The sequence below is a fragment of the Cydia amplana genome, chromosome 20 (genome assembly GCF_948474715.1).
Source record: "Cydia amplana chromosome 20, ilCydAmpl1.1, whole genome shotgun sequence".
Classification (NCBI taxonomy): Eukaryota; Metazoa; Arthropoda; class Insecta; order Lepidoptera; family Tortricidae; genus Cydia; species Cydia amplana.
Genome location: NC_086088.1, coordinates 11,258,579 through 11,280,196, shown reverse-complemented (window position 1 = coordinate 11,280,196; position 21,618 = coordinate 11,258,579). Strand labels below are relative to the sequence as shown.

Sequence of the window (21,618 nt, the reverse complement as noted above, 5' to 3'; positions counted from 1 at the left end):
ACCACTACTACATCAATGAATATTTAATATACTTTGACGTTAAAAATTTACTATACTACTTAATAAATAAAGGAGCATATTTCCTTATATGTATTATGAATAGTAGTAAACGTGCTATTTATGTCAAACAAATTACTTAACTTAGATAAACTTGAAACATATTATAAACTTATTTCTTAATAACGAATTATGGTTATAGATACAGTATTGAAAGTAAGAGGTAGAGTCAGACAGTTTACTTTATGTCAAAATACTTAAAGTAAACTAAGCAAAAAAATCAAGGCATTTAATTCAACTGTCTGATTTCATCTAAACTAAGTTAAAGTTACACAAAAACTGCAAAATCAAATTAAACAGCTAGAGCAAGTACAGCAACCAAAGTGTATTCAATAACTTCTCAAAGTAATGCATCCTTTAGTAACTTCGGCAAATTCAATCAACTTAGTTAAGCTTAATTCAATTTCGTAGCTCGACTACGGCCTACGCCGTAGCGTAGCCATCAATGCGGCAGCTACGCGTGTATCTTTTATGACATCGCTACGACTTATTTAACTTTTATTACACACCCATAACACCCCTTTATTAACCTTTTGTTGGCAACTTAAAAAAAAGCTTTCAACTAAATTGGACTTACCGATAAAATTCATCTTGGCGGTTCTATCACTTCTATACCAAAAATATAATCTAAACCTATCAACAACTCTCCATAACGTCCGTATATAAAAATATATGTTATTTGAGCACCAGTTTTACAATAGAGAATGCATGATACGTATTAGTTACTAGGAGAGAAGGAAAGAGAAGCGTGGATTGACTATGGCATGGCGAGAGGCGACCGACCGCGACGGCAGGCCGCGCGCCAATGCTCTCTAGCCCGCCCCGCACCGCTATTTATGCTTTCTCGGCACACCCACACTAGCGTGTATATCGGCCAGACACGCACACACACTGACTCCCTTAAGAGGGTGCACAAGTAAAATGGGAGCATTGTCAGTGGTAATGGCTACGGAAAAGTTGATTCCCGTCAAATTGTGCTTTTAATAATGATCGCTGCAATTATCGTTATTGGGAGGGTTCCGTGAGATATTTAGAATTTCGGCCCCTTGGGTTTTATAAGAGCGAATAAAAATCACAGGAAAATTGGGATTCTTGTAAAAGTGTCTCTTATATTTTTTTAATAAATACACCATTCATTCTAATTCTAATTTGAAGCGAAATTCTTAGCTAACATTTATTAAGGTATTTTATGAATTTAATATAAATTTAACAATCGCAATATTCTAAAATCTAATTCAATCGCCATTACAAAGAGCCCGCACAATAAAATGTAAGTAAGAAAAATTGCGGAAATATTTCACTCCCCCTTAACGCGTACTGCGCATGTGTGCGTGCACCATCCACATAGCATTTCGTGAACCCTATTCAAAAGACTTAAGGTATATTATTAAATGGTAGTGGAGGAACAAAGACTGCCGACAGGGGGCGTGGCGTGTCGTTTGTGTGTGTGTGTTAAATCTTTTATAGGTCGATGCGCTAAGTAATTTACTATAATACCTTGCATTTGACATCGGCCGGTTATTTCACAGTTTAAGGCCTTTTGGTGAGTTGACGTATGTGTGTAACTTCTAAAGTATGGAGTTATGGTATGAATGTGTTTGGTTTAGTATTTTAGTGTTGTGGTTGAGTTGTAGATACTGTGAAGTCGCAAAAAGTCAGCCTAAGGTTAAATAAAATGAATTTCGTCTGCGTCAATGATAATGATGATGATTATTGAGTAAACCTATTCTATATCCTTCCCAGGGCCTCAAACATGCCAAATTATATCTAAATTGCTTCAGCGGTTTAATCGTGAAGAGGTAACAGACAGACAAACAGACTAACACATTTATAATAATACTAGCTTTTGCCCGCGACTTCGTCTGTGTGGAATTAGTTCCAGCAGTTAGAGTAAGTAAGGCAATAACTTTGAGCATAATATGCTTAATTGCTTACACCAATTAACATGAAAATCATTAATTTTTGAAGTGAAAACTTCTTTAGCGGCGCTGGGCACTTTTTTAAGTTGGGGAAAAAATGATAAACTCGAGACAGCGTAAGGCGATCACGTGACCGTAAGGAGCGAAAGGTGGCATTTAAATCAATAAAGAAAAACTCAATGTTATTTGACATTTATGTTGCGGACTCCTTTTCAAGACTCTTTACCTATGTCCAAATAATTTGACGTTGTCATGGCAGTATGTAAATAAACATGTCAATGAAAAAGTGTGATCTTATTTGAGAATGATAATAATATACCGTGTTACCGGGCGTCGGTAACATAGTGAGGTGAGTTTTCACTTCTATCGGCACTCCCGGAGTGCAACCGTTGTTGCTTGTTTCAGTATCACCCTCTTTAGTGACTTGACTTCCGACATGAAAACTATCCTATGTCCTTCCCGGGACTCAAACTATCTCTATGCCAAATTTAAACTAAGTCCGTTCAGCGATTTAGGCATGAAGAGGTAACAGACAGACAGAATGACAGACAGACAGACAGACACTTATTAGTATGGGGTATTATGATCCAGTTTAGCACATACATACATCAGATTAGCATATTTGCAGTAATTAAAATCCGGACACCGAACCCGCCACCAGGCGACATGCCGGCATTCCGACTTATATCACTTGAATATATCAACCAGGGATGTTGCGATTATCCGCATCCGCATCCGCAACCGCGGAACTTCCGCATTATTTTCAACATCCGCATCCGCATAAAATCGATGCGGAGTTTAATGCGGATGCGGATGTGGAACAGGTCGGTACAGGAATGTCTTAACATCGGCGTAAGTGCTAGACTGCTAGGTAATCTAGTCATTAGCCAAAAAATCTATTAGAAATTTGCAGTCAAGCGTGAGTGGGACTTAATGTACGGAACCCTTGGAACGCGAGTCCGACTCCCACTTGGCCGGTTTTTTGAAATAAAAATTACTAAAATGTAATATTTGACGTTTTTTATGTACCTATCTTGACATCCGCATCCGCATCCGCGGATGTGAGCCTTTAAAAATCCGCATCCGCATCCGCGGATGTCAAAAAATCGGCATCCGCAACATCCCTGATATCAACCACATGCATAATAAAATTAACCTTAATAGTACCCCACATAAGGCATATATTCCTAAACGAGAATGATGTACAGTTGCCATCAGATATATCGGAGCGGCCAAGGTGCTAAGAAATATCTGAACACGCATCTAGTGCCTTGACAATAGAGGCGTGTTCAGATATTTGTGAGCACTTCGCCCGTTCTGATATAACTGATGGCGACTGTAGTGTCATATGAAAGATGTAAGTATAAGACGTCGTTGGAAAAGGGACCTTATTCGTATTGCATTAGGTACATTTTGTAAGAATGGGTCATGTGGTTAAATGTATGATAAGCATTGCGGATGACGTAATGTGGATGAAACGCTTGGCAAAGCATTAAGAGTGGTATAATTTTATAAAGTTCATACGGGTAAGTGTGTGTGTGGGGTCTCTATTGTTTCCCAAAAAGTTTCAAGTCATACAGCCATATTCGAACTTTAAGATAGGTACGTCAAATATTAGATATCTATTAGACATCAGTAATGAAAATATGTATGATAAACAATACATTATGACTTAAAACTCTGTGTGTGTGTGTGTGTGTGTGTGTGTGTGTGTGTGTGTGTGGGTGTAAGCTTCTAACACATTTCTGACATCAGTAAGCATTCTACATACATGACTGACAGTTATCTGAAACTAATAAATGTGTATTCACTATTAAGTCATGTACACTGCTATAAGAAGTCAATAACTATGTATATTTACAAAACCTCCTACGCTATGTGCCAAAACAAGCAACAACGGTTGCACTCCGGGAGTGCCGATAGAAGTGAAAACTCACCTCACTATGTTACCGACGCCCGGTAACACGATACATACGTTTAGCGGAGGTATTCTATTTATTATTTATATATTATTATCATTCTCAAATAAGATCACACTTTTTCATTGACATGTTTATTTACATACTGAATACTGCCATGACAACGTCAAATTATTTGAACCTAGGCACAGATTATATAATAGTTCTTACGAACAGATACTTATCTCTCAAAGAAAACGCAAATACCTACCGTTTTGATACCTACACAAAAATACAATGGAGTGACCTTCAACGCGCCGCTTCCCACACCGCGCGCGCCGGCACAACGCTAGGGTTGCCGACGCTTAGAAATGATTTTACAAATAAGTAGGTACCACTTAAACTATATATTCTATAGAAGATACCTACCTAAAATATAAGTTTTAATTGTCCAATTTGCATTAGAACTTGCCATATAAAATCATAGCGTACAATAACTATACATGAGTAAGATAAGTTGCAATTAGTTATTATAATATTCCGTTTATGCGTTTTATTCCGACAAGTGACTGCAAGACAATTTTAAAAGGTCATATCTCCCTGCAGTAACCGCAGTGTTTACGCCGTTTTATAAACTACTTTATATTGAAAATGTCTATCTATACAATACTTTTCCTATCTATCGGAAGAGCAAAAACGGTTTTTTTTATTAATTTTGTTGTTTCTGCATCCATCGACACTAGAAGCTGTGTTATTTGTTCGTGAAGAAGACATTTATTTCGCATACAATTTGGCATATTCGAGCGCGCGGCGACGCGACGTGCGTGCGTGAGCGCGTGTGGCAACCAACTGGCTTGCTTTTCTACTGTGAACGGGAACAGATTCGTAGGTATAAAACCGAGCTCGCGCGGAGAGTTCCATAGGCCTGACCTAGGTAAAGAGTCTTGAAAAGGAGTCCGCAACATAAATGTCAAATAACATTGAGTTTTTCTTTATTGATTTAAATGCCATGTAAACTATGAGTGGCGAGTGGCCATCTAAACCTTACGCCCCTTACGGTCACGTGATCGCCTTACGCTGTCTCGAGTTTATCATTTTTTCCCCACCTCAAAAAGTGCCCAGCGCCGCTAAAGAAGTTTTCACTTCAAAAAATTTGTCAATAATTCTTGTAATTTTGGAAAAGAGCTGATTTCTACCAAACATAGATAAGAACCACCGCAAGGAAACTCACTTTCATGTAAAAACCCGTAGAATAAAAAAAACGTATTGGGAACTTCGTATATATATATGTAATAATATGTATATTCTGTTGCTGATTGCAAACACGTAAATGTCCATAGATGGCCACTTAAAGGTATGATGTTAGTAATGTTAGTATACATGCTGTATAACATCAGTAATCAGGGTGCCTAGCCAAGACTCTTGACCAACTAAACTAAAAAAAGCTAAATTTATCCGAACAACTTAATAATTTACAGCCGCGACCTTAATTCCCACAAAATATGGCCATTCCCAAAAAATATAACCACACCATAAGTGTTATTCGCTGTTACTCATTCCGCAATAAAGAAAAAAAAAAGTACCTTACTCAACATTTTGAACACGTAGCGATATCCTTTCGCCTTACGACCTGACGGTACTGCATAAAAACCAACAACAGAGACGGAAGATACGATCCGCTACGCGTGCGAGGGAGACAACACGATTTATCTCAGCGTCCGCTTTGAAGTTTTGAAGTACGGTCCGCGTAAAAGGCTGGGAGTTTTATTTTTATTGTAATGCGTGGAGTTATTGTGCGTATCAAATGTTCTGGATTTCTGCTATGAATATTGGGGAGTGTTTTTTTAGTGCTACGGGCGGATTCGAACTTTAAGATACGTCAATTAATAGATCTAGAGACGATATGGATTAGATATGTTAGTGTCAAATGCGACGTCTCTTCAAACAAAAATGTAACTCTTGACACCGACTCATCTAATCGATATCGTTTCTAGATCTATTAATTGACGTATCTTAAAGTTCGAATCGGGCAGTTATGCTTTTATTTTGCTTGAAGTAAGATTTTGGGAAGCGTATTACATTGTTATAACTGAGTACGTATAACTATGTACTTTGAATAATTATATAGGTTGAATATAAGATAGATGTAAGCTGTACTAAAATGCTTTTTATGCTAATTATTGGTAAAATGTTATGTAGAATATGACCTAATTAAAAAACATAAAAGCAGGTTTTTTGTTGTAATATTTTTTTTAGGATAGTTTTAAACAAAGCCTAAGTGACTATAAAATATTATCCATACATCATTCATTAAAATCAGCTTAGTGGCTTCAAAGACAAACCACGATATGAAATAAAATAAACCTTACCGTAGTTGAGTAAATCTGTTCTTTAAAATGTTACCTCTTAGCACTTTTTTTTATTATAAAAACTATTCGTTCCTCTCGAAGTTTTTTACCTGAAAACAAAGAAGAAAAAGGCATTAATTAACTTAATTTTGTGTGACTTTAATATTTAGTCTACCCTCTTAAATCTAGCAGATTTTTATTCTATTTTCTTTAACTTTTTTTGGCGGTTTTTTTTGGGGGTTGGAAAATTTTGTTGTTAATTTTTTTCAAGCCTAACAGACATTCCTTCAAACAAAAACGTCACTTTGGACACTTGTTTGACACTGACATATCCGATCCATATCATTTAGATATCTAATATTTGACGTGTCTTAAAGTTTGAATATGGCTGTAGGACTTACAACACTTTTAACTCTGAGTCCAAGTCTATTGTCTATTATGACTTAAAACGTAACATCAAAATAATGACGTCATATTCGAACATCAGTTTCCAACAAAGAAAAACTAATATTTTATTGAAACAGAAACTCGACATAATTACCGAGACTTCGAACCGTCAAAAGACACGTAGCAGCTACGCCGTAGCTTGCTACGCGTCGTAGCACTTTCGTAACAACGCTGTGCTACGCTTTATTTTTAAAGTGATATGAGAATACGAATAACTGCCGTATTCGAACTTCAAGATATTCACAAGAGACGACACGTACTAGATTCATTCTAGATACGTTATAGTTTAGATTTCAACTAGTTCTCTTTTGCAGCGCAATTCGGGCAACCAATGTCACTTTTACGTTAGATGGTCGGCCATATTCGAACTTTAAGATACGTCAAATACTAGAGATTGAAACGATATGGATTGGATGTGTCAGTGTCAAACAAGTGTCAAAAGTGACGCGTTTGTTTGAAGAAACGTCACTTTTGACACTTGTTTGACACTGACATATCCATTCCATATCGATTCAATCCCTAGTATTTGGCGTATCTTAAAGTTCGAATATGGCCGTCAGACTACACTATTCAGATTTTCAAAATTTAATACGGATATGGTTTTTTAGTACGCCATAAATTACTGTTTGACTAACAGACTAAAGTGTCATTCTATGGAACTTTCGAACTATGTAAACAAAAGTCACAAATTAAATTAATATTTTTTGGCAATTTCAATATAGCGGTTTGTTTACATAGAATGACACTTTAGTTCGAACTTACACTGACATCAGAGCCCGTACCATGAGTCACTGACAGTGTCAAAACTGACATTTACGCTATCGAGAACGTAATTTACTTCATATACATCTCACTCGTACTAATATGCGCGTACGAGCATAGCATAGCAAGTAAGTTACGTTCTCGATAGCGTTTTATGTCAGTGTCATAATATGTCAGTAGATTTTTCTATTTGTATGTTTGGTGGTTTTTTGATTATAGCTTTTTTTTTAATTCGACATTTAGAGACTTTATACATCTCTATGTAATTGTAATACTTTAGTTTGATTTGATATTTGCGGCTTAGATGTACCTATTTTATAATTGTTGATGTCTTTTTTTTGCTTGTATGTAAATTCCATGTTGACGTGTAAAAGTGCCCTTCTGGCCTATTCGCTGAATAAATGTTGATGTTTGATATTTGAGTGCTAAACTGGTGGTAGCCACACTTTACTCCTTACTTTATTTTATCCATCCGCAACTCAGTGTTAATTTATTGACAGCGACGTAGATCGGCTTTTATGTATCCTCTGTTACGTACCCACTTACGGAGCCTTCTACCGCTAACTAACTGAGGGCAGATTGACAGGATACGCTTGGTAACCCTGAACCATAGACTAGGAATCCTCTAGACGGAGTTTAGAGCAATTATTTCATGAAACCGATGCTGCCAAAGATACGGGGGTGCGGGGGACGAGGTGAGCGAGTCCCGTGCCGTGATTGGTCCGTTCAAAGACACGGACCAATCACGGCACGGGATTCTGACACTTTGACTCGAAGATGGAGTAAAACTACCGTATATAGTGGCACAGGGGGTAGCGTTACTATGCTCAGTCTAGAGGATGTCTTGTCTGTGCCCTGAACTTTACTAATAGTAAGTATTCATTATATTATTATTAATTATTCATTGTATAGAGGTAGGGTGTGTGAAACAAGAAAAAACAACGGGTTGCACTCAGGGAGTGCCGGCAGAAGTGATGAACTCAATCACTATTGCAAAATGTCTGCAGCACTATGTATAATTGAGGTTAACGCCATCTAGGGTTATTTCGTCACATTACTTGAAACCCCTAAGCATATCACTGTTAGTACTCGAGTTATATTAATACCAGTTTGAGTGAAACTCACTAGATGGCATTTAAATCAATAAAGAAAAAGGTTGCCTTGCGATTGGGGTGTAAGGTGTGCGAAGCGCATCGGTGTATTTGTGAGGTCATGGTTGAAGAAGACGGTCACCATGGCCTTAGCTGCATGAAGTGCGCGGGCCGTTTTTCCAGGCATCATGCCATCAATGATGTCATCCGCAGGGCTTTGGTGTCGGCCAATATTCCTTGCGTTTTGGAGCCTCCAGGGTTGTGCCGCACGGATGGCAAGAGGCCTGATGGTCTGACATTGGTTCCTTGGCAGAAGGGACGATGCCTCTTGTGGGATGCAACGTGCGTGAGCACATTTGCGCCTTCCCACTTGAGTCTCACTGTCAGGTCTGCTGGAACAGCCGCGGAGTATGCCGCCAAAATGAAACATGCCAAATACTCTGCCCTGGAACCAATGTACGACTTTGTCCCAGTTGCAGTCGAGACTGCGGGACCTTAGGCTGTGGAGGCTAGGGAGTTTGTGAGGGATTTGGGTCGGCGGCTGAGGGACTGTGGCTGGGTGCGACCCTCGGTCCGGATCGTACCTGGTCCAACAGATCTCATTGGCCATTCAGCGCGGTAACGCTGCCAGCGTAATGGGGACATTTGAGCCAGGTACGATTTGTGACGGTTATATTGTTTAACTTAGATTTTAGAATGACGAAGCCTGTTGCGGATATCATCCTTGTTGTGTTTGGGACGAAGCATGTTGCTGATTTGCATTTGTGGCCACCGGACGAAGCCTGCGTTGTGGATTTCTTACATATATAACTAGAGTTTTTTCTTGAATAAATTATATTAAATCATAAAGAAAAACTCAATGACATTGAAGTAACAGTTTTTAGATCAGGTCACGTGTCCGTCTTACGCCTTACGGTCACGTGATACCTGTTACGAGTTTAACATTTTTTCCCCATCACAAAAAGTGCACAGCGCCGCTAAAGAAGTTTTCACTTCAAAAATAGTTTGCCAAACAATTTGCCAGCTGTAAAAAAAAGCACAAAAATTGCTCACATATAGTTTGTCAAAGGACTGTCTCATTTGAAACATAGAGAGAATCATACTATCTTTGTCTTACAATTATACTGGCACGCAAAAGAAAAGGATGAGTAAGTATAGGTTTTTTGTTTTTATTTACTGACAAATTGGTTTCACCAACTTTATTTAATTTATTAATTATGAATGATTAACTAATAATTCAAAATCATTCTGATATCTACGTACGTTCGAATCGGCCTGTCTATTTTTGTTACACTCGTTGTTGAACATCAAGTTAGTTAACTAAATATTTTCGTTAAAAAAACACGCATCATTATACAAAAAAGTACATTATCTTCTCCCAAACACCGACAGAAACCATAAGGTCCTCCAATAGTTATATGAGTCACATTTGTAACCCAAAAATAAACTCTAATATATAAATAATAAGGTTTACATTTCCCCGTAACGAATGTGCTATAAAGGCGGGCGTCCACTCGGCGCGATAAAGCGTAGCACTCGCCTCTGATTTCATTTACAATTCATTTCATATACTTAGCGAGGGCCTTTGATGGACGCTAGGGTTGCCACTGCCGGCTTTTTTATGTTAATTGAACAAAAAAAAATGGGTTGAATTTGAACTGTGTTGGAATGCGTAAAAAGTTTGTTGTCTGCTGTAAAAATGGGGGAGGGACCCCATTTTTACCCCATTTAACTTACATGTAGGTACTTATATTTATTTTTGAGGCTTCCAAATTATTGAGATTTGTACGAGTAAATATCACATTTTAGTAGTGTTTAACAACAGTACTTATTTAAATATTGGCCATAGTGTTTCTTTAAGTGTTTTGTAATACATAAAATACATTAGATACAAATACTGTTTGTGCGTGTCTTCCTGTGTGGCGATTTATTGCTATTTAAAAAGGTATTATATGTAGCTGTTCAAATTGTCGAATCAATATACCTAAACAAAAAAAAAAACTAAATAGCTTAGATAAATCATTTTCAATGGCAGGTAAATAAAATCGAATTTAAACTGGAATGAAAAAAATGTACAATTTAGCTTTTGTGTGAGTTTTCTTACGGTACTGTTTGTGTGGTTTTAAAGGTAAAATTATGGTAAAGGTAAGTAAAAAGCAAAATATAAAATATTATTGCTGCCTGTGAAGCCGCGGGGTTCGAATCCCGGTAAGGCCATTTATTTGTGTGATGAGCATAGATATTTGCTACTGAGTCTTGGGTGTTTTCTATGTATTTTGTATATCATACCTACCGTTGTCTGAGTACCCACAACAAAAGCCTTCTTGAGCTTACTGTGGGACATAGTCCGTCGCCAACCCTATGTTTAGGTGCCAGTATAAAGTTACCCCACTCGCGGAGAATACGGTTTTCTTATCCCCTCCTCCTTACTCCCCCCGATCGTAAGGGGGGTTTATAATTGTACGGGGGGTGTAGTGTAGTGATTGTGATGTGTTTTAGATGCTGACGTATTGTGATGTTACTACCACTTACGATTTGCGATGATATATTTGCACGTAATAAAATATGTGTTAAAGTATATCGAATCCTTATTTAATATTAAGTTGTCTCAATTGATTAGATACTAACAGCCATATTCGAACTTCAAGATACGTCAAATATTAGATATTGAAACGATATGGATCGGATATGTCAGTGTCAAACAAGTGTCAAAAGTGACGTTTCTTCAAACAAACACGTCACTTTTGACACTGACATATCCAATACATATCGTTTCAACATCTAGTATTTGACGTATATTAAAGTTCGAATATGGCTGTAAGTGTGAGTTACGATTACGTACTCTTACTTTACGTAGTTAAGTAATACGAGTATGTTTACATATTAGTTGCCGTTATATTCGTTTGTTTATTATATTTGATATTTATATTGATGATATTTGATTTGATTTGATTATAATAACGTAGGTACATTAAAAACTATACTAACAACAACATATATTAACTATTTGATGAATTCACACATCAAATAGGTAGTTAAAATAGTGAAAAATATACTACTTAAAGCAAGACGTGCCAAGCGGTTGCTAAGAATATTTGTAATAAATAGTAAAATTTAAAAATAGCAAATAGTAATTTGTAAGTTTGTAAATTGTGCGTGTAATAACGAATAAAATACCAATTTGATGTATTACATCCCTTGGTGTTCACTTAGGTCTGCAACCTGCGTTTTTCTCTCCCATCAATTCAAGGGTCTCGAAGGGAGTGGATTCTTTAATGCGGCCCGCGACGCACTCGATGCGTGCCACTGTTTGCTGTCTCGCATGTGCATTGAAGTAGGTATATGTATCGAGTAGACTTAGGGCTCTATTCGGATTTTGAACTAGATATCTGTTAGATATCTATTAGACATCACCAAGATATGTCAGTGTAAAACAAGTGTCAAAAGTGACGTTTTTGTTTGAAGAAATTGACATTTGTTTGACACTGACATATTCAATCCATATCGTTTGACTTTGAATTCATTAAGCTCTTTCGCTTTATTTATAAGATTTAATTTTATAATGATTCGTCTAGTTCAGGACTGGGACAAGAGGCGCACTCGAAGGGTCTATCGCAGTAGTGGTCTATAAATGGTGACATGATGATAGTTGATATTTTTTTGTACGCCTGGTTCATAATGCATATTTTTTTGGATTTCCAAGCGATTATTTTCAAAGGTGTCCGTTTAATCAAAAAAGTTTCTTAGTAATTTTAACCTTATAGTTTTGAAGGCTTATTTTTACTGATTTAATTACACGTACCCAAGTGTTTTTATAGGAAGTTCTTATTTCGAGACAAAAACTAATGGGTAGGTACTAGGTCACGAATATATGGTGGACAAAATGATATGAATAGGGTGAATCCAAATTGAAATTAATAGGATTAAAAATACTACAGAGCACTTTTCCAGCTTTCACAGTATGTTTACTCAAATTATTAAACTTGTGAAACATATTTAGAATTTACAGATTTTTACACAATTTGCACATTAGGTTTTCCTCTAAAATTCCACTAAGTAGGTATATAATATTTTCCCATTTTTAATTTGAATATTAATGAAGGTACGAAAGGTTACGCTACGGCTTACGTAGGCGAACAACGCGCGAACGCGGCGCGGCGCGGTGCGGCGCGGTGCGTCGCGGCGCGGCGCGGCGCGGCGAGAATGAAACAAACCGTTGATACGTATAGGTATGTCCTACTCGTACGTGAGCGATTTAGACGCGTTCGCGCGTTGTTCGCCTACGTAAGACGTAGCGTTAGAATTAGATTGAAACGGAGTGCACAGTGGGTCTTACGAGGGTAACAAATGAATTCAAATCCGGTATCGCCGCGAGAGTCACAAGTCGCGAGTCAAAGAGGCCCCGGGCCCCTTGTGGCTGTGACGTGTGATATGTCGTATTACAAATTGTAAATTGTAGGCTGTAGCCTAACTCCTTGCAGTGTTTTAGAGGAAGGCAAGTTAAATTATTATGTCGAAATTGAGAGCATTTTGTAGGAAGTAATAACTATTAAATTAAAAATGAAAACCGGCATCTACGCATTATGCCAAATTAAAAATATCATTGTCTTATTAATTGTTATTTTGCAGAAAAATAAAGGAGCCGATTGTGGAAATGTTTAATGACGAACCGGCACTTATAACTTACTTTGGCGATAAACTTAATATAATGTATTTATACACATCCATGTTTTTGTAAAAAAAGTCAATTTTTAATTTTTAACAAGCAGAAACGTCTGCGATCGATGCTATTAAGCTTAGAATAAATTTAAAAGTGGAAAAAATACTGTCTTGTGTGAGACTTGAACTCACGGCCTCTGGATCCAGAGGCCGTGTGTTCAAGTCTCACCCAAGACAGTAATTTTTCCACTTTTAAATTTATTCTAAGCTTAAAAAAGTCAATTATTACCTCATTCCTTTAATTCGCTCAAAAGTTTTGCTCAAAAAATCAACACAAACATACTTACCTACCCTTTCCCACAAACAGATTGCTAAAATCATTCCTTCTCTCCAAAAATAAAATCCCAACCCGTGCATAAATTGTATTTACGAAACAAAACAGCCAACACCCTAAAAAACGTGAAATATACTCGACATCAGAACACACGTTGGACCCGGTTAAAAAGCGCGGTTAATCATGGCGCCGGCCGGTTAAAAAATGGGGCGTAAGCGACAAAGACATTTCGGCGAGTGGCGATCTTTTGTAATGAGCAAAAATGTTCGGCGAGACGTGTATTCCAAACACTTACCTACGAAAAAAGGGGAATAAAATACTATGGTAAACCAATAAGTAGGTACAAAAGCGTTATCCAAATTTTCTGGTTCAGAAATCTTCATTTGCGTTTTAAATCCTGAAGCGTCGCTTTATACTCTGGTTACTACTAATGAATATTCATGATTGAATATAATTTCATACATAATTGTCAATTGAATATAATTTCATACATAATTGAATATAATTTTACCTTTATTTTATCACTTGCTAATCGGTCAAGCAAGGGTCATATTAAAGGTATGTTTGTAGTTCCTGATCTGCATTCGGTTGATTTGTTAGCTAAACCTTTTGAAAGGACCCTATGTCCAGTAGGGAGACGTATATACAGGTGTATACGTAGATGATGGGTCATGATACGAACAAAAATTGATAAAGAAACTTCTACAATTATCGTCACGTTTTAGCTTCCATTTTTTATTTGTGCATGGGGAAAAACTGGGACAATGTTTGCTGTTAAACTGTTTTTTAATAGGCCAATAAAAGTTTATATCAAGAACTTTTTCATACAAAATACAAGATATACGTGCAAAAACGTTTTGATCTCGCTCACTCTACAGAATACAAGCGGTGTCAAGCGTCGCGGCCAGCATACATCACCAGGTTATCCGGGTTATCCGGGTCGATCGGCCGTTTCAAAGGGATGTTTGTGTAAAAACACAGGTTATATTGGCAGGTGAGTGGAGTCTTCTTTTGTTTGTGATATGAAAGTTGGTGAAAAATTGTATGCTGGCAACTAATTTACAGCACAGGAGGGATACCTAACAACGAAGGTTGTTCGGTTTAAATAATTTTAGAACTATACGATTTTTATGAATGAATCAAGGTACTTACTCGTATACTTATCTATGAGATTGTTATCTGCTGCTTGATCTAACTCTAGAAACAAGAAATATTAAAGAAAACAACATTGTTTCCATATTTTGGCCTAGGGCTTAACATAAGTGTCCAGGTGATAGGTCAACCATCAAGTTTAACACAAAAAAGCACCAGAATCTACATTACGCAAACCCGGGTATCCATCACCGGTCATTTGCATTCGTTCGATGCCTCCCGTTCGCCGAGTGATTTATTGTGAGCGTATTTCACTCAAACACGACCGTATTTTATAAACATTTATTTAACTTTAGTGTTTGCAAGTCGATTTTGGCCATTGAATAACATTTGAGCGAATGGTACACGGTTTGTCTTTGTCTTCTTGAACTACTTTTTATCCGGAAACCGTTGGACTGTAAGATGTACGGTTTCGCAACCGAAGATCTTGGATTTACATTTGGTACAGGAGAAAACATCAATTAAATAATTGAGGCTTGTAAAATTATAATTATCCTCGTATTTCCCATCATTTTTGCATTGATGCTTTATATTATATATATATAAGGGATGATATTTATATAATATGAATCGGATACTGTTTTCACTGTAAATGGGAATGGTGATGACCAAGAAATCACAAAAAATAAACTTAATTAAGTATATTACTAGCTACCTTTATTCCTACTAATATTAAGAAATGCGAAAATAACTCTGTCTGTCTGTCTGTTTGTCTATTTTACCCCTTCACGCTTAAACAGCTGATCAGATTTGAAGATGAAATCTGGTATGGAGGTAATTTGAGGCGCGAGGAAGCACAGGTTAGTTTAGGTACATCAATAATCATCATCGTCATACAAAAGAGACGAAGTTGCGGGCAAAAGGCAGTTTTGTAATAATTACACTACATAGTTTTATTTAGTTGTTGTGTAGTAGGTAATCCATATTCTTCATATTTAAGGAAGTAAGTATCTTTTAGGGGGCACTTTGTATATCTGCTTCGATATTTATATAGAGTAAGACCAAAGAAAGTCTGCAGCGCAATAATTTGACAGCGAATTAAAAATCTATATATGGCAATGTTTTTTAGCAGTCAGTAAACGTCATTCACTATGGCATGTGTTTGTAAAAATCGTTTAAATATGCGTTGTGTTTTGTGATGAACGGAAAAAACATGTTGAAACCTTACAAAACCGGCATGCGGGAGTTACTTTTCCGCATGACGAATAATTTTACACTAGTAAAAAATCAGCACGAGGCGATTCAAGCTCAAAAACGACAATGTTTACAAAACTTGGAGTTGAAGACGGGTAAATGGAAGGAAACATCTTACTACTTGCACCATATTATGTAGATAATATTATAATATTGGTTTAGATTAAGGTTTCACTGCAAATTGAACACACCTGATAGGTATAGGCATCTTACCTTATGAACTTCCTCTAACATTTTGAGAAACTCATTGGTACTAATCGGGTTTCGAGCTCGAACAGCCTCCATGCTTATACTTACGGCATGGGTACCTACTAGTTAAAGCTTAAATTTATTCTTAATATATGTTTATTGTTTTAATGGTTTATTTAGGTTTTCCGAAAACCGAAGTTCGCAAATTGCGGGCAATTTCTCTGTCAATCTAAATACGCCTTGATGAAAGTAAAAGAGACAGATTTGCCTGCAATTTGCGAACCTTGGTGTTCGCGGTAGGCCCTCTGTACCTGTTTACCACTAGGCCGTCGCGGATATTACAAAAGTTCAATAATTTTGATGATGCCAAATGTCACATTCTCCCAATGTTATTTATCAATATTAGTTTATGTATACATATTAATAGTAACATCTATTGTTGGAATTACATTTATTTAACCATAATGCACAGCTTAATTTTTTCATAGACGGTAAATATAGTAGAAATTTCACTAGTATCAAGACTATTTAATCAATTTTCTGTGGTGTTGTCACATACTGATTTTTAAAAACTACTATTAATTTAGCGTTGCAGACTTTCTTTGGTTTTACTCTACCTACCTATGATTGATTCATTAAGACTAAAAGTGCATGTCATCGCAGGCTAAACGAAGCATACAATTCTAGTTGTATTATACTTACATGCATTATTAAATGCAGACAAGACAAATTACCATGTACCATCGTGCAATGTCCACTATGTCTAGTGATGGATGATGTGAGTCATGTTTTAAGATGAGTTGTTCATTGCCAGTCATCCGTCGTTCCAGTTAGTTTAGATACCGCATCTTCTGGATAACATCGGCCAGTGACTGTTCTGTTCTGATATATGGTTAATCGTTTCATTCAATATTATGATAATCACTTCTGTTGAAATTAAAATAGGGTAACATTATTGGTCTAATTAATACATTTTAATTATGATTATGGTATAAATAAAGGTTAATAAAAAGATGGAATATTTTTTGAGTTATCCGGTTATCGTTTTGTGAGTAAATCTCGGTCGTTTTAAACTTATATATTTGTAATAATAGCTAGGTAATTAAGGCTTGCAATATCGGATGGTTTCTAATTCCGGAACTGATTTTCGATATTGGGTCCCAATTCCGGAATTACGGAACTGGTTCCGGAATTAGGGGTTATCATATTTTAATTAGATTTTTTAATAAAAAACAACAAAAAATATGAAATACTGATACTTTACGTTTATTAAAGGAATTATTGTTTTAGAGAAATTTTATCGGAAGTAAGTATTAACAATTGAAAAATATCAACAAATTGAGTAGTACCGTCTTTGCACCTTATTACTATGGTCACTTTTATTCACTTCAATGATTGTAGCGCAATTATAAATATCGCCAATAGAATGCAAGATAAATATTATTACGCTCTATACGTATTTTGTATAAAAATCTCACAAAAACGAAATCAAAATCCTTCTATCATCTTAAAGACCAGTATAACTTCAAAAAAGGAATCGTATACTAAACGGCACAGTACAAAGGTGTCGAGTGCCGATCCCCGCTTCCGGTCGAAACGAAGATGGCGGCGGTGACAATTTCCGGAAAATGGCCGCCGTTATTAGCGCGCTCGGACTTCTTAGAGCTTTTAGAATCACTCTAATATACTCGGGGTTTCTGGGAAATATTTTATTTGGTCTTTTAATGTCTAAGATATTTTAAAAGCTGCTAGTTTCATGACATAGGTGCTGTTAGTATGTACATATATTTGTTGTATTTACTACTGTTGCAGCGTTGACACGGAATTCAATTCAAACTAACATTTTGACATAAAATTACCTATATCTTGGGGCCCAATTCCGATTTTGAACTAGATATCTATTAAATATTAGACATCAACAAGATATGTCAGTGTCAAACAAGTGTCAAAAGTGACGTGTTTGTTTGAAGGAACGTCACTATTGACACTTATTTGACACTGACATATCCAATCCATATCGTTTCAACATCTAGTATTTGACGTATCTTAAAGTTCGAATATGGTTTAAGTGATGTAATTTTATTCTAATTTGCCCGTGCGTCTCGCTCGAGACAATACATGTACGGGCAAGTACAAGAAAAATTAACGGGCGATTGATAATTAAATAACATCATTTAAATTAAATGTAATAATTTTTTTTTCCGGAAAAAATACTGACCCGGGTATCACACATACAGGTATCATTGAATAATTTTACGGTTTAGACTCACTTGTCCGAGTTGTCACTTGTTGTGTCTCCGAAACATGTCGCGCGAGTGACTTAAAAAAAGTGAGTCTAAACCGTAAAATTATTCAATGTTAGCATGTCTCACAACAGTTTAAATTCATACAGGTATCATTTATTTTTACCTAAAATGCATTCCTCAAGTGATACCTACCGCTGATTGATTGTTCGGAATAAAAGGTGTAGCCCGCAGAAGGGTTGGTCGCTAGATTGATCGGCCCATACGTCTTCATACCCGGTTATTAATTACAACCATCATTTTTATCCGGAGGGAGAGGGTTATTGTTTTTATATCCGGGTCGTTCGGAAAAGGAGGTTATAGGAAGGTTTGCGCTTTGGCGACGAAATATATCGATATGTGTGTTATTATGCTCCCTGTGCATAAAGACTCTTCTCTATGGAAAGCCACATATTTATTTCGTCGCTGCATAGTTGCACCCATCTTCCTCTTTTTTTCACAGATGTGACATGATACATGAGAACAAAATAAAATAAACATTTATGTGGGTCGCCCATACAACAAACGTGATTTTTGGGGTCCCTATGTTTCCCATAAAGTTTTAAGTCATATCATAACCGTTAACTTTTCAGGATTCTTGTAAGGCTATCCTATGGATAGGTTAGGTTAGGTTTGTTTTATGGCAATCCTGAAAAGTGACGCGTTTCTGAACCAAACAAATAATGACTAGCGAAAATTCGGGCAAACAATACAACATATATAAATAATAATAATATTATATATAGTATAATATATGACTTATAACTTTTTGGGAAACTTTTTCATACACTTTTCGTCGGGTAGTTGCACAAATTTCTGTTTTGACATTTTGCTGGGACATCAGTTAGCCGCGACCATGACCAGTGAAACCTGTGTCGAAACGTCGGTAAATAAAGGTATGTAAATAAATTTTGCGTTAGACCCGTCTATAAATGTGAGTTAATATGGAAACAATAGAGACCCAATTTTTTTGCGTAATGGTACGGAACCCTTCGTGCGTGAGTCCGACTCGCACTTGGCCGGTTTTGTAGTTCTATGGCCAATAATTGAAGTAACCCCGTCCCAACAATGACAAGGCAGGCGATATTATACAACCCTCCATATGTATGAAGCACCTTCGATTAATATGTATGGAGCCGCAAATGTAAGTGGCTCTCATTAGATAAAAGGCTGTGGTTAAAGGAACAGTATTTGTTTTGTATGAGTTCAAAAAGAATTCGTATACACGCGAATAGGGTATTTGACTACTAGTCAAATCAGTTTCTTTTTTTGAACTGTCAAAACGATTTTGCTACTACGGACGTCACAATCAAATTACGTACTCTTTATAGATTCATCTATGGTTTGATGCGGGTTTTTTATTTTTTTATTTACTAAAAAAAAAAAGAAATTGTCACTAAAATAACTATACTGTCTGTTTCTCTGTTAATCTTTTGGTGCTTTATTTTATGCATGGTTTAAAATAATTTATTTAAAATGCAGTCGAATAAAGATACATAATAAGACTATAGTGGAATTATTTTTATTTGCGTCTTTTGACACATTATGACTGACGTATATAGAGATGTAACTAACCCAAATCGATTGTCACAGCAAGCGATTACGATTGGATGGCACCTAGACTGAGGTATCGAATTGTGACGTTTAATGAATTTTTATTTGAGATTTAAATAAAGCTAGAATTATATGGTTAATAAATAATAATAAGACGATATAATAAATTTAATAATCATTTGTTATAAATATCGAATAACTATTGTAATATGAATGATTTATAACAACATTTACCTAGATTTAATAATGTTTAAAAAGTTGACGTGTAAAATGTATATTTTATGAATAAAACATTGAATTGGATTGAATTGTCGCGACCTAAAATGAAAAATTTATATCGATTTACTTAGACGACTACCGATTCATAACGATTCATAACGGTGGTGTCCGGCTAACCCTAAATAATAAAAAAAAAGCCGTAAAACGTAAACGTTCGCAGTGCAATTGTCTTCCTTTGTAATTTCGATGTGCAAGATATTTTACGTTCTATTGCTGTTGTCAGTGTCATGTGTCAAATGACGCAAATACGAGTGCACAAGGTATAATAAGACCCGTTCCGTCATTCCCCCCCTCCCCCCCATGCCTGATCCAGTTAACCAGTTATTCTAGATTCATGTTTTTATGAGTATTTGTTGTATGTGGAAAGAAAAGTAGTCATCAATAAAACAAAATTGTCATTTTTGTCAAAAACTTAGAAAAAAGTTAATTTCTTCTTAGTTAGAAAAAAGGTTAATTTCTTACATAAAACAATTATAGGTGTGACTGCACAGAAAAACTTCCACATATTTTCCACAGTAGCTCGTTTTCTAAGAAAACACCCGCAGATTCGGGTCAAGGGCGCACTCCGGTATTTCACATTGTCTGCGTTAATACAGTCATCTCAATCAACGACAAGCATTTTGAAGCTTAACCCGTCCAAATAAGATGCAAATTCGCTTACAGTTTAGTCCTGCACTACGTAGACTACCTTATTAGCGGCTAGAGAGCTCGTTTTGCGTATACTTTATGTATGGCAAGTGTAAACTTTGGCTCAAAATTATAAAAGTTTGCACCAGAAATTCTAATACAAAGTAAAAGAGAGGTTAGAAAGTGTATGCAGACATTACTTTTGAAATCGGTTATGATATGGAGAGAAAGAGTTCAGTGTCGGACTCGCGTTCCAAGGGTTCCGTACATTACATATATTAATTTTTTCATAGTTTATTATTACATATTATTCCTAAGATACTTATTGTAAACTAACCGCGTGGAAGAGCGGTGTTCTCTTAGCACAAGTGTATTCTCACTTAAAAAGAGGCACCAGTGCAGATACTGTAATTAGCTACTGAATAAAATATAAATATTTTTCATTTTTCATTTTCATTTTCATTACACAAATTTTAACAATATGTTTTTTTTAGTGAAAAGTGAGTAAAATGTCTTTAAAAAACCCGTAGGGGTCGGATCAAAAACTATATAAGTACTTAAGTCCGACTCACGCTTGACTGCACATTTTTAATAGGTTTTCCTTTCATCTATAGGTAAAGAACTATTAAGTGTATATTTTTCAAAATTTTAGAGCCAGTAGTTTCAGAGAAAAAGGGGGGAAGGAGGGGAATGGTAATTTTTTGCCTATTTTCTTCAATAATTGCTAAACTATTTTATCTTAAAATTATAAAAAAATAATATACCTATTTGAGATTTAAAACTTTTGCGTTTTGAACACATTAACTCACATCTATAGACGGGTCTA

The 21,618-nt window shown here is 36.1% G+C and overlaps 1 protein-coding gene across 2 annotated transcripts in view; it reads right to left on the bottom strand.

The window, feature by feature from the left end:
- Positions 1-21,618, bottom strand: part of LOC134657521 (complexin) — a 138,487-nt gene that overhangs the window by 72,094 nt on the left and 44,775 nt on the right. Inside the window, exon 1 of one of the 2 annotated variants that reach the window (XM_063513096.1) lies at positions 635-867. The exons of the other annotated variant lie outside the window; for it this stretch is intronic. Within the exon in view, the coding sequence (XP_063369166.1) occupies positions 635-647 (13 nt within the window). The 5' untranslated portion in view covers positions 648-867. Of the gene's footprint in view, positions 1-634; positions 868-21,618 lie in introns of those variants that run through there. 2 annotated transcript variants of the gene reach the window in all.